This window comes from Cucurbita pepo, chromosome 16 (genome assembly GCF_057944985.1).
Source record: "Cucurbita pepo subsp. pepo isolate OVF chromosome 16, ASM5794498v1, whole genome shotgun sequence".
NCBI lineage: Eukaryota > Viridiplantae > Streptophyta > Magnoliopsida > Cucurbitales > Cucurbitaceae > Cucurbita > Cucurbita pepo.
Window position 1 is genome coordinate 12,266,342 of NC_141813.1, and position 13,595 is coordinate 12,279,936.

Below are 13,595 nucleotides of genomic sequence, written 5' to 3' on the forward strand. Positions count from 1 at the left end.
TATATATATATATATTTTTGTCGTTAGTTATTTATTTAAAAAATGTCTTAAACTTTCAAAAGTTTCGGTTAATATCTATCAATTTAAAAAAAAATTCAAAAAGAAATTATTTATCTTTGATACTGTGTTTAAAAATATTCATAAAATTTTAAAAGTAATAATACCCCTAACCTTTATAAAAAAAAATAAAAATTTTAAAAATTTTACCGTTGACTTTTTATTATTACTCTTAAAAGTTTGTGAGTATTTTTAAATGGTAAAAACATTATTTTAAATGTTTTTGAAGTAATTAAATTTTTTAATATATTTTTTTAGTTTAGGTTATGAATTATTCATATTTATTTGTTTTATCTACATTTAAATTATTAATAAAATAAATTTACATAAAAGCAAATCATTTGAGGAATAAATGAGAATAAAATTAGTATCACCAATTTTTATTCATTTTTTATTATTACAAAAAAAAAAATAGTTTTTGTGCACATAAATATATTCTTTTACAGAAAAATCTAGGCGACAAAACGTCGAGGAATGGGACGATGAAGTAGACGAGGACCCGCTCCCTACATTTCCGGATCAAGACCCGTAAAACAGATCCGAAAAGTAATTACTCAAATCATCAGGGGATAGTGGGACTACCGGATCCGACTCAGAAACCCGCCTAGTACGAACCCGGTTCCTCGCGTAAAACTCGCCGTATAAAGCTCCAAGTTCCTTTGCCAACGAGGTTTTTATTTCATCACGGAGCTTCTGATCGGGCACTATCCAGGAGGTCTGTTTTCTGTAAGTTTCTTCAAAAGCTCTGTTGAAATTTCTGAATGATTCTCTTACTTCCTCCGGTGAGATTTCTGCCTTTACGTCCGCCGGCAGCGACGAGAACACTCCATTCCATCCAATGCGCCTGTACTTGGAGGCGTACAGTTTGATCCTCGATTCGTGCCTCTCAATCCAGTCGCCGCCGAGGAGGAATCTCAGATTTGAGGTGCGAACTTTGTTGACGATGTACTGGAGATTGTTGGCCAAGAACAAGTAGGAGAGAGCGACGTCGTTGTAATGCTCGCCTTTGCCGTCGAGTTTGCATAGGAGGACAAGAATAACCCAAGCGAGACGTAAGGTAATCGGACTATCTTCTTCCTTAGGCGTTCCGTAGTATGATTCTGGCATTGATAATTTTTCTGGTAAAGGCCAATCGGCTAAAATGTCGTTGAGTATTCTACTATAATCGGAGAGGAACAAAATATAGTTCATCACGTAGCTAGTGAGTGGATGAACTCCGCCTCTAGGAACAGGTTTTTTCGATGATTCTTTCTGAATAGACATTTCGAAGTCAGTGATTAATGTGCGAATGTTTTCTCCGAGTTTGATTTGTGAACTGACGACTTGTGATTGTACATTGGATGATGCTGTGGATGAGAAAATGTAATTGATCTCCGTCCAGAGGTCGGCTATGGCTTCGTATAGGTCTAGTGTAATGAAAATTTTCTCCGGAGATTTTTTGTATTTGGCAACTAATTCTGGGAATCCAAACAGAATCGTTGCACCGTCTTTAGAAATTTGAGGGAAGCATGATTCTCTGATGGGAAGGGAAGCCGAGAAAACGTGATCGCAAAGGATTCTCTCTTGTTCGAACAGAGATTTCACTGCGGTTTTCACGCCTTTCAACCAGGTTTTTATTTTGCTCTCTAGAACTTCCCAATCCATCTTCTGAACTTTCGAAAAACTCAATTTCTGAATCCCTAGGTTGTAGAGACTCTCGTCAATTATCGATTTCCTCACAGTTTTATAAACCTTGACGCATTCTTTTCCATAGCCGGTGGATATCATACAATCCGCAATTGCTTTCAAATCCGCCATGGCCGACATAGAAACTCGCTCAACCTCAGAAATAGATTCGTTAGCAATTCCGAACTCATCTTCTGTCTCCAGTTCAAAATCAGAAACACTCGATCTGACCGATATCGTCATCGGCGATTGGACGCTAGAAACCGATTCCGAATACAAATACTCACGATTAACCGACAAAATCTGGAAAAACTCCTTCTGAAGCCTCTCCATGGCAGTACTCATCAAATCATGAGCACTCACGAGCTTATCCGAAGATGAATCCCGAGAAGCAAGGTAGTGCATGACAGCATACAACTTCTTAACGACTTCGATAAACTGTCGAGATTCATCACGGTCGTCCCCTTGAAACAGAGAAGCAGCAGTGGTGGAATGAGGTCCCCACCTCGCCACAAACGATTTTGCAACTTCAAGATTCTCTTCCACGATTAAATCCGATAAAGGTGGGCTAGACGTGTGAGGCGACGGCGTGCTCGGTGTAGAAGAAGAAGGTGGAGGTCTGAAGAACACACTCCTCATTCCCTTTCGCGTCATGATGGTTAAGTAGGAATTCAAACAATACAAAATCGATAACAATAATAATAATAATAATAATTCAGAAATGAAATGAAATCAATTGAATCTGTAGAAGTGGGTAATTTGAGAGATTTCTTGTAGTGGGTGATTTAAGATATTTTTCTGGGGGTAGAATTTGATGAGGAAATGGTGTGTTTGAGGGGTACTTATTGACGACGAAAAATGGGAAGGGAATATAGTTGTTTCTTGTTCTTTGTTGACGCCATTTTCCCAAGGAATTGGTTTGTTTGTATTCGATTGCGTGGTGAGTATCACACTGCTTCCACACTGCCTTACAGTTTCAACTTTTTCCAAAACGATTTACTTTCCTAGTTTTTCATATGCTTTTATGAATTTAAACGTCATTTCAGTTCCACTTTAGTTTTTTATTCATCAAACTTCTTCATTTTTAGTTGATGTTATGTGATAGATAATCACCCAGAGTAAAAAAATGGTGAAAATGTTAATAAACTCGGCTCGAGTTTGAAAAAAATTTGATTTTATTTGAATATGAGATGATAAATTGATGCATAAAAGAAATTATCGAAGATAAAATAATATGGTTGTAATCATATTCTTTTTATATTTTTCACTGATGGTAAAAAAAAACGAGTTGAAAAAGGGCTACCTTAACACAAGCCACGTGGCGGTAACTCAGTGGCTTACAAATGGGAAGATGACATGAAGGCCCATTAAAATTCTTTTAAATTAGGGTGGGCTCCAAAAAAGCGTCAAATATGGCCCATTAAAAGCACATTGAGATCGGAGGTGATTTGGGCTGGGCTCATAAAGAATGGGCCTTCAATAAAACGTGGCTAAAAGATGGAATAATAAAAATAAAACAATCGACCACAGTGGGAGTCGAACCCACGACCTTTTGATCCGAAGTCAAACGCGCTAATCCACTGCGCTATGCGGTCATTTTGTTTACCATGAAACATATTTATTAAAATAAGATAAAACAAAATTGGAATGATATTTTAAGATTAAATATAGAAGAGAGAGTACTTATGACCCTACGTCAAGGAAAATTTGACATGTATTTTTATTAATTTAGTGCAATTTTAAATTAGGTTGGGAATTATTTGTATTTATTTGTTTTATCTACCTCTAAATTATTAATAAAATAAATTTACGACATAAAGAATATTATTTGAGGAATAAATGGGAAGAAATATATTATTCATTCTATTTATGTTAGGGGTGTACATGGTTTGGGTTTGGTCGGGTTGGAAGATTTTTTTGACCAAATTGTTGGATTGATAACCCAATCCCACCCAACAAATTTTCCAACCCAATCCAAAAACACAAATTCTATTAAATATTAATATAATTTGTGATAAAAAATATTAAAAATTCACAAACAAACACATATCAATTTATAATTATTAAAAAAAATAAATTCATCGCAACAATAAAATAAAAAAAAATGTTTATTTAATCTAAGTAAAATACAATACTAGATTATGAAATTAAAAAAATGAGAGAAAGGAATAGTTTAAATAAACTATACAAGAAAATGTAAGGATAGATTATAAAATTAAAAAATAATATAAATGATTAATTTAAAGAAACTATATATATATATATATAATAAAAATACCTTCAAAATTATATTAAATAATCTATCATAAATCATATTTTTAAATTAAAATAAAACTTATGGGGTGATTTGTTCGTTTATTCCTATTATAAACAATGTATTTAAAAATAATATAAAATGAATAAATAAATATTTGTTAATACATTACAAACCATATTTATAAAAATAAAATAAAAATATCTTCAAAATCATATTAAATAACCCATCATAAATATATTCTTAAGTTAAAATAAAACTTATAAATATGATTGGTTAGTTTATTCCTTTTATAAACTATTTATAAATATGATTGGTTAGTTTATTCCTTTTATAAACTATTTATAAATATGATTGGTTAGTTTATTCCTTTTATAAACTATGTATTTAAAAATAATATAAAATAAATAAATAGATATTTGTTAATTTATTTATACAATATGTTTAAAAACAAAAACAAAATAAAATATTAACGTAATTTTTTTTGTTAATTTATTCACACTACAAATAATGTGGGTAAAAATAATATGAAATATTTTAAATTTATTTACTCTAACTTACAAATAATATGAAATATTTGAAGTAATTTTTTTATATTTAGAATAGAATTTTATAATATATAAAATAAAATAAATAAAATAATATAATATATAAAAGAAACTAAATAAATATAAATCTTCAAAATCATATTAAATAACACATCATAAATATATTTTTAAATTAAAATAAAACCTATAGAGTGTGTGGTTTGTTTATTCGTATTATAAATCATGTATTTAAAAATAGTATAAAATAAATAAATAGATATTTGTTAATTTATTTCAATAAATAGTATAAAATGAATAAATAGATATTTGTTAATTTATTTGAATAATATGTTTAAAAACATAATGAAATATTGAAGTAAATTTTTATTAATTTATTTACCCTATAAATAATATGAGTAAAAATAATATTGAAATATTTGATGTAATTTTTTAAATGAATAAATAGATATTTGTTAATTTATTTAAACTTTAAAATCAAAATGAAATAGTGAGCTAATTTTTTTTTTCTTAATTTATTTGGGTAAAATAATATGAAATATTTGAAGTAATTTTTTATATTTAGAATAGAATTTTATAATATATAAAAGAAACTAAATTAATATATAAAAGGAATTAAATAAAATAATATAAATTTAAATATAAATATTTGAAGTAATTGTTTATATTTAAAATAGAATTTTATAATATATAAAAGAAGGAATTTTATAATATATAAGAGAAACTAAATAAAATAATATAATATATAAAAGAAATTAAATAAAATAATATAAATTTAAATTTAAATATTTGAAGTAATTTTTTATATTTAAAATAGAATTTTATAATATATAAAAAAACTAAATAAAATAATATAATATATAAAAGAAGCCCAATAAAAGAGATGAATTCGCCGACTGACGAACCTGAGCAATGAAATATTTTAAAAAACCTTGATTGCGTCTGACATACTTTAACATACGACTGAGCTCTCAATGTTATTTATAAGTTTACTCGGTTTCGGGTTTAACCCGAGTTTTTTATCTTATGAATCGAAAACCGAACTGAAACTTAAGAAAAATAGCCCAACCGAACTCAACCTAACCCAACCCAAAAACTAAACCAACCCAACCCAACCCCTATAATTTGGGTTGAGTTGGTCCCGGTTGTCGGGTTACATGTACACCTCTAACATAATATATTATTTTACAAAAAAAAATAGGCGAATCTCCTTCGAGAAAACCGCAGAAAACGGCGAGGAGTGAGACGAGGACCCGGTGCCTTCACTTTCGGATCCAGACCCGTAAAACAGATCCGATAATAACATAATATATTATTTTACAAGAAAATCTAGGCGAATCTCCTTCGAGAAAACCGCAGACGAGGAGTGAGACGAGGACCCGGTGCCTTCACTTTCGGATCCAGACCCGTAAAACAGATCCGATAATAACATAATATATTATTTTACAAAAAAATCTAGGCGAATCTCCTTCGAGAAAACCGCAGAAAACGGCGAGGAGTGAGACGAGGACCCGGTGCCTTCACTTTCGGATCCAGACCCGTAAAACAGATCCGATAATAACATAATATATTATTTTACAAGAAAATCTAGGCGAATCTCCTTCGAGAAAACCGCAGACGAGGAGTGAGACGAGGACCCGGTGCCTTCACTTTCGGATCCAGACCCGTAAAACAGATCCGATAATAACATAATATATTATTTTACAAAAAAATCTAGGCGAATCTCCTTCGAGAAAACCGCAGAAAACGGCGAGGAGTGAGACGAGGACCCGGTGGCTTCACTTTCGGATCCAGACCCGTAAAACAGATCCGATAATAACATAATATATTATTTTACAAAAAAATCTAGGCGAATCTCCTTCGAGAAAACCGCAGAAAACGGCGAGGAGTGAGACGAGGACCCGGTGGCTTCACTTTCGGATCCAGACCCGTAAAACAGATCCGATAATAACATAATATATTATTTTACAAAAAAATCTAGGCGAATCTCCTTCGAGAAAACCGCAGAAAACGGCGAGGAGTGAGACGAGGACCCGGTTCCTTCACTTTCGGATCCAGACCCGTAAAACAGATCCGATAAATAATTACCCAAGTCATCAGGGGATAATCGGACTGCCGGATCCGACTCAGAAAACCGCCCAGTACGAACCCGGTTCTCCGCGTAAAACTCGCCGTATAAAGCTCCAAGTTCCTTTGCCACCGAGATTCTTATTTCATCACGGAGCTTCTGATCGGGCACTATCCAGGAGGTCTGTTTTCTGCAAGTTTCTTTAAAAGCTCTGTCGAAATTTCTGAATGATTCTCTTGCTTCCTCCGGTGAGATTTCCGCTTTTACGTCCGCCGGCAGCGTCGAGATCACTTCACTCCATCCAATGCGCCTGTACTTGGAGGAGTACAGTTTGATCTTCGATTCGTGCTTCTCAATCCAGTCGCTGCCGAGGACGAATCGCAGATTTGAGGTGCGAACTTTGTTGACGATGTATTGGAGATTGTTGGCCAAGAACAAGTAGGAGAGAGCGACGTTGTTGTAATGCTCGCCTTTGCCGTCGAGTTTACATAGGAGGACAAGAATCAGCCAAGCGAAACGTAAGGTAATCGGACTATCTTCTTGCTTAGACGTTCCGTAGTATGATTCTGGCATTGGTAATTTTGTTGGTATAGGCCAATCGGCTAAAATGTCGTTGAGTATTCCCCTGTAATCGGAGAGGAACGAAATATAGTTCATCACGTAGCTAGTGAGCGGATGAACTCCGCCTCTAGGAACCGGTTTCTTCGATGATTCTTTCTGAATAGACGTTTCGAAGTCAGTGATTAATGTGCCAATGTTTTCTCCGAGTTTGACTAGTGTACTGACGGCTTGTGATTGTACGTTGGATGATGCTGTGGATGAGAAAATGCAATTTATCTCCGGACAGAGGCCGGCTATGGCTTCGTATAGGTCTAGTGTAATGAAAATTTTCTCCGGAGATTTTTTGTATTTGGCAACTAATTCTGGGAATCCAAACAGAGTCGTTGCACCGGCTTTAGAAATTTGAGCGAAGCACGATTCTCTGATGGTAAGGGAAGCCGAGAAAACATGATCGCAAAGGATTTTCTCTCCTTTGAACAGAGACTTCAATGCGGTTTTCACGCCTTTAAACCAGCTTTTTATTTTGATCTCAAGAACATCCCAATCCATCTTCTGAACTTTCGAAAAACTCAATTTCTCAATCCCTAGATTGTAGAGACTCTCGCCTATGACCGATTTCCTCACAGTTTTATAAATCTTGACACATTCTTTTCCATAGCCGGTGGATATCATACAATCCGCAATTGCTTTCAAATCCGCCATGGCCGACATAGAAACTCGCTCAACCTCAGAAATAGATTCTTTAGCAATTCCGAACTCATCTTCTGTCTCCAGTTCAAAATCAGAAGCCCTAGATCTGGCCGATATCGTCATCCGCGATTGGACTCTAGAAACCGATTCCGGATACAAATACTCACGATTAACCGACAAAATCTGGGAAAACTCCTTCTGAAGCCTCTCCATGGCAGTACTCATCAAATCATGAGCACTCACGAGCTTATCCGAAGATGAATCCTGAGAAGCAAGGCAGTGCATAGCAGCATGCAAATTCTTAACCACTTCGATAAACTGCCGAGCTTCATCACGGTCATCCCCTTGAAACAGAGAAACAGCAGTGGTGGAATCAGGTCCCCACCTCGCCAGAAACGATTTTGCAACCTCAAGATTCTCCTCCACGATTGAATCCGATGAAGGTGGGCTAGACGTGTGAGGCGACGGCGTTCTCGGTGCAGAAGAAAAAGGTGGAGGTCTGAATAACACAATCCTCATTCCCTTTCGCGTCATGATGGGTAAGTACGAATTCAAACAACACAAAATCGATGATAATAATAGTAATAATAATTCAGAAATGAAATGAAATCAATTGAATCTGTAGAAGTGGGTAATTGGAGAGATTTTCTGGGGTAGAATTCGATGAGGAAATTGAGAATTGGAGGGGATTACTTATATATTATGAGGGGTTTTTCTGTCTTTTTCTATTTATTTTCATTATATTTATAGTGTAAAAGAAAAAAGAAAATGTTTCTGTTCTTTGTGGCTGCATTTTCCCAAGGTCTTTGTTGTTTGTTTGTTTTGGTGCGACGTCGATGGGTGCGAACGCTGTCTTACCCTTCTAATTCGATTGCGTGCAGACTGTCACACACTTTTTCCCTTTTCTTTTTTCCTTTTTTTGAAACAGAAGTAGATACCCAAACTTCCATTGCCTTTACAATTTCAACTTGTTCTAAAACGACCATTTTCTTAATTTTTCATATGTTTTTATGAATTTAAACATCATTTCAGTTCCATTTTTAGTTATTTGTTCAGGACCTCTCAATATTTTGAGCTATGTTTATATGAGTGGTTGAGATAATTTATGTTTAGTTGGTGTTATGTAATAGACAATTACCGAAATTAAGGGATATGTTTCTTGATGTACAAGAGATTGAATTCTAATTTAACCTAATTTAACTTAGAGTTGGAGAATCCATTGAAATGAAAACGTATCCATTACACTTGTGGTGGAGTTAAAAAAAAGTGATTTTATTTGAATAGGAGATGATAAGTTGATTCATGAATATGAATTATCGAGGATAAAAGATAACGCCCAATTTGATCATAGCTCGATCCGTTAAATATATTCTCCTATTAAGAATAAAACGTCAATTCTCCCATTTTAAATATTAGGTTGGATTCGACATAACATTATAAAAAAAAAAAAAAAAAAAAAAAAAAAAAAAAAAAAAAAACATATAACAAGATAAATGAGCCACAAATTCATAATTAAAATGAGATTTGGGCTGGGCTCAATTAACTAGGCCCATAAGAATTTGACAAATGAGGCCCACTGAAGTCCTTTTAAATTGGGCCGGTCTCCAAAAAGCTACGACTTTGGCCCATTTAAAATACATTGAGATCGGTGGTGACTTGGGCTGGGCTCCAAAAGTATGGGCCTGCCAATAAAACGTGGCTATAAAAAGATGGATTAATTAATAAAAATGGAAAACTCGACCACAGTGGGAGTCGAACCCACGACCTTTTGATCCGAAGTCAAACGCGCTAATCCACTGCGCTATGCGGTCATTTTGTTAGCAATGCAATTTTTAATTAATAAAAAGTAACAGACAAAATTAAAATAATATTTTAAAATTAAATATTGAAGACGGAAAGTAATTATGGACTTTACGTAAAGGAAAATTTGACATGCTTCATGGCGCCCCTTGATTTCAGGATCAGCTCACTTTACTTTTCATATATTTTATATATTTATTTAATTTTATATTCATTTTTTTCTACTTCCATTATCAATAATAATTTAAAATAAATTCATATAAAGTTTTTAAAAATAAAACTTGTTATTTATCGACAAAATATAATGAGAGTACGTATTTAGTTGAATTATCGTGAGAACGGAGGAATACATAAATGAAACTCGAAAAATAGTAGCGTGTCTAAAAACTGTGATGACTCGAAAAGCTCAATCAACCTAATCAAACCCGTACGGTCTGGGTTCATTTATTGTAATATATATTGAAATTGAATTACAAATTTCAAATAAATGTTTTAAAGTAAGTAAATAGGTATTTTTTAATTTTTTTTAATCAAAAATAAAATTTAGAATAAATAATCTGAACAACCGAATTGATTGGATTCATTATTTAATAAGAGTTGTAGGTTAAGTCGAAAAAATGTCTCAACCTAATCAACCCGATTCAGCCCGTAAAAAGAACGATTTGGAGAAGGGCAATTTAGTAATTACACATAGCCACGTGTCAGGAAGATTAATATTAGTGGGTTGGTGTTTCTCCATGTCCTTCTAAACGAATTGGTCCAAAAAAGTTTCCTCATTTTCTGGCTTGTTTGGTTTGTCCATATTTTATATCTTAATAACACGTATTAATTAGGATTACAATCTTATTAACTACTAAATATTTTTAAAAAAAAGTATATACAATGAAATCGACCAATGTGCCACAATTATACTCGTCGAAAGATAGATACTCAGCATCATGATAATGCTGGCCCACAAGAGGGGTAGATTGTGAGATCCTATAGTTAAAGAGAAACACTGTAACGGCGAACTGTGGCCCAAATCCACTGTTAGCAGATATTGTACTCTTACTCTTTGAGCTTTCCCTTGAGGGAAACTCAAATCCACTGCTACCTGATATTGTACTATTTGGGTTTTCCTTGAGGGGAACCCAGATCCACTCAAATCCACTGCTAGCTGATATTACTCTTTGAGCTTTCCCTTGAGGGAAACTCAAATCCACTGCTAGCTGATATTGTACTATTTGGGTTTTCCTTGAGGGGAACCCAGATCCACTCAAATCCACTGCTAGCTGATATTGTACTATTTGGGCTTTCCCTTGAGGGGAACCCAGATCCATCCACCGCTAGCTGATATTGTACTATTTGGGCTTTCCCTTGAGGGGAACCCAGATCCATCCACCGCTAGCTGATATTGTCCTCTTTGGGCTTTCCCTTTCGGGTTTTCCCTCAAGGCTTTAAAACGCGTTTGCTAGGGGAAAGTTTCCACACCCTTATAAATGGTGATTTGTTCTCCTCCCCAACCAATGTGGGACATCACAAGAACGAAACATTCCTTACAAGGGTGAGAAAATCTTTCTCTAGCAAATGCGTTTTATAACCATGAAATTGACAACGATACGTAACGGGCCAAAACAGATAATATATACTAGCGATGGACTTGAGCTGTTACTTGAACTCGGGATTTGTGAAACAATACCCACTAACCATTGCCATTATTTATTAACAAAAATGCATATTATGTGCCAAAAATAAGACCATAAATAAAGACAACTCTCTGTCGTTCATGTTCCTAAGAGTGGAAGTAATCATATCATACCAACAAAAATAATTTCATTTAAAAATTTCCAAAAAATTAAAAAAAAAAAAAAAAAAAAAACCCCAAAAATTAATCACAAGGCTTGAAATTACGTAATTACCCCCAATTCTTTCTCGTGGGTCCCACCCTGCTTCTTCTTCTTCTTCTTCTTCTTCCTCCCTTTCTCACTTTGCTTAAAGCCAAAATGGTTGCTCTCATTTCATCACATATTTCAATCCCAACATGAAAAAATTGGACTTTTTCTGCAAATCCAGAGCTTCCACGGCGGTTCGTTCAAGTTTCGGTCGTCGTCCGGTCGACGGAGATGCAAATTCCGGCGACCGGAGGAAATGGCAGCTTCCTTTTGAGAATCACAGAAAGAGTACGAGCTGTTCTTCTGTGAATCGGAAGGATCATTATGATTTACGAAGAAAAAGCTGCGCAGATGTGGATGATTTGAAGAGCTCTGTTTCTGGGTCCTCTGCTCGTTATCTCTTGAGTGATTCATCGTTCATTGACTGGTTACCGGCGGTCTCCGGCGAGGATTTTCCGGCGAAACCGCCGAACGAGAGGAACATGATAAGCCATAGTTCGTTGACTCGATCGTTGACTGTCCATGAATATCGTGCCCAAAAATCCCCTTCCTCTGTTCTTCAATCCCCTGTTTTGAAAACAGCTTCTTCGACTGTTCATGATCAGGTTTTGTTCTTTTTAAGAATAAGTTCTTGTTCTTTTCGTTATAATTGGTCGGGATTTTAAAATTTTCTTTCGTGATTCAAAAGGTTGTGGTTCTTAAGGTCTCATTGAACTGCAAAGGCTGCGAGAAAAAGGTGAAAAAACACATCTCCAAGATGGAAGGTAATGGATTGAATTCGACAAAGCTGTTCTTCGTGTTTCAAAGCTAAAATGTTCATATAGTGTTGATGATTGTGCAGGAGTTAGCTCATATAGTGTCGATTTCACAGCTAAAAAAGTGACCATAATTGGAGCAGTGAGCCCTTTTGATGTCTTAGCCAGTGTGTCGAAGGTTAAGTATGCTCAGTTCTGGACATCGACGAGTTCTTCTTCGTGTTCGACGTCTTCTTCATCTTCAACTCCGCAATCGTGTTCGTCATCGACATTTTGATCGACGGAGCTATTTGCTGCAAAAATCCCATCTGGGTTTTGCTTGTATTATGCAGAAAAGTTGCAGAATTGATGTTTTTCTTTCTTCTTTTTCTGTTTTGGGTGTAAATTTTGCTGTTTTTGTGATGAAGTTGCAGGAGTAATTCTGTGTTTCCCTGTGGTTTAGTTTGGGGAATAATCAACAATGTCGGTGTTCGCTGTTTTCGGGATTAAATCTTTCCAAATTTGACGTTATGTGTAGCTACTTCTAACGACTATACGTAGCTCGTTTCGTAGAGAAACTATTCGATGAGACTGCTACTATGTAAACGTCTACTTCTAACGACTATATGTAGCTCATCGTAGAGAAACTATACGATGAGACCGCTACAAAGTGAACATCTACTTCTAACAACTATACGTAGCTCGTCGTAGAGAAACCATACAATGAGACCGCTACAAAGTGAACATTTATTTCTAACGACTATACGTAGCTCGTTATTGAGAAACTATTTGATGAGACTGCTACAATGTAAACATCTACTTCTAATGGCTATACGTAGTTTGTCGTAGAGAAACTATACAATGAGACCGCTACAAAGTGAACATCTATGTCTAATGACTATACGTAGCTCGTAGTTGAGAAACTATTTGATGAGACCGATACAATACAAACATCTACTTATAACGACTATACGTAGCTCATCGTGGAGAAACTATTCAATGAGACCGCTACAATGTAAACATCTACTTCTAACGGCTATACGTAGCTCATCGTCGTAGAGAAACTATTCGATGAGACTGCTATAATGTAAACATCTACTTCTAATGACTATATGTAGCTCGTCGTAGAGAAATTGTTCGGTGAGACTATTACAATGTAAACATCTGCTTCTAATGACTATACGTAGCTCGTTGTAGATAAACTATTCGATAAGACGGGTACAATGTAGACATGATTATGTTTGCAGAGGTTGTAGTGGGAAAGAACATGGAGGAGAAAACATCATTAAAACTTTCCAACAGGGAGAAACTAATTGCATGCGGTAGCAGTGGTGGGTGGGCACTCAAAGA

The 13,595-nt window shown here is 34.9% G+C and overlaps 1 protein-coding gene, 2 non-coding genes and 2 pseudogenes across 3 annotated transcripts; 1 reads left to right on the forward strand and 4 right to left on the reverse strand.

The window, feature by feature from the left end:
- Positions 1-436: 436 nt before the first annotated feature.
- LOC111776806 (exocyst complex component EXO70H1 pseudogene) lies at positions 437-2,620 on the reverse strand (annotated as a pseudogene).
- A 623-nt stretch (positions 2,621-3,243) lies between these two features.
- TRNAR-UCG (transfer RNA arginine (anticodon UCG)) lies at positions 3,244-3,317 on the reverse strand. The gene has a single exon. It is a non-coding gene; the product is annotated as a tRNA-Arg (tRNA).
- A 2,800-nt stretch (positions 3,318-6,117) lies between these two features.
- LOC111776805 (exocyst complex component EXO70H1 pseudogene) lies at positions 6,118-8,784 on the reverse strand (annotated as a pseudogene).
- Positions 8,785-9,577: 793 nt separating this feature from the next.
- TRNAR-UCG (transfer RNA arginine (anticodon UCG)) lies at positions 9,578-9,651 on the reverse strand. The gene has a single exon. It is a non-coding gene; the product is annotated as a tRNA-Arg (tRNA).
- Positions 9,652-11,602: 1,951 nt separating this feature from the next.
- On the forward strand, positions 11,603-12,776 carry LOC111776847 (uncharacterized). The gene is made up of 3 exons (XM_023656237.2): positions 11,603-12,116; positions 12,200-12,275; positions 12,353-12,776. The coding sequence occupies exons 1-3, from the start codon at positions 11,661-11,663 to the stop codon at positions 12,541-12,543; spliced, it is 723 nt and encodes a 240-aa protein (XP_023512005.2). The 5' UTR covers positions 11,603-11,660; the 3' UTR covers positions 12,544-12,776.
- The last annotated feature ends 819 nt before the right edge of the window (positions 12,777-13,595 follow it).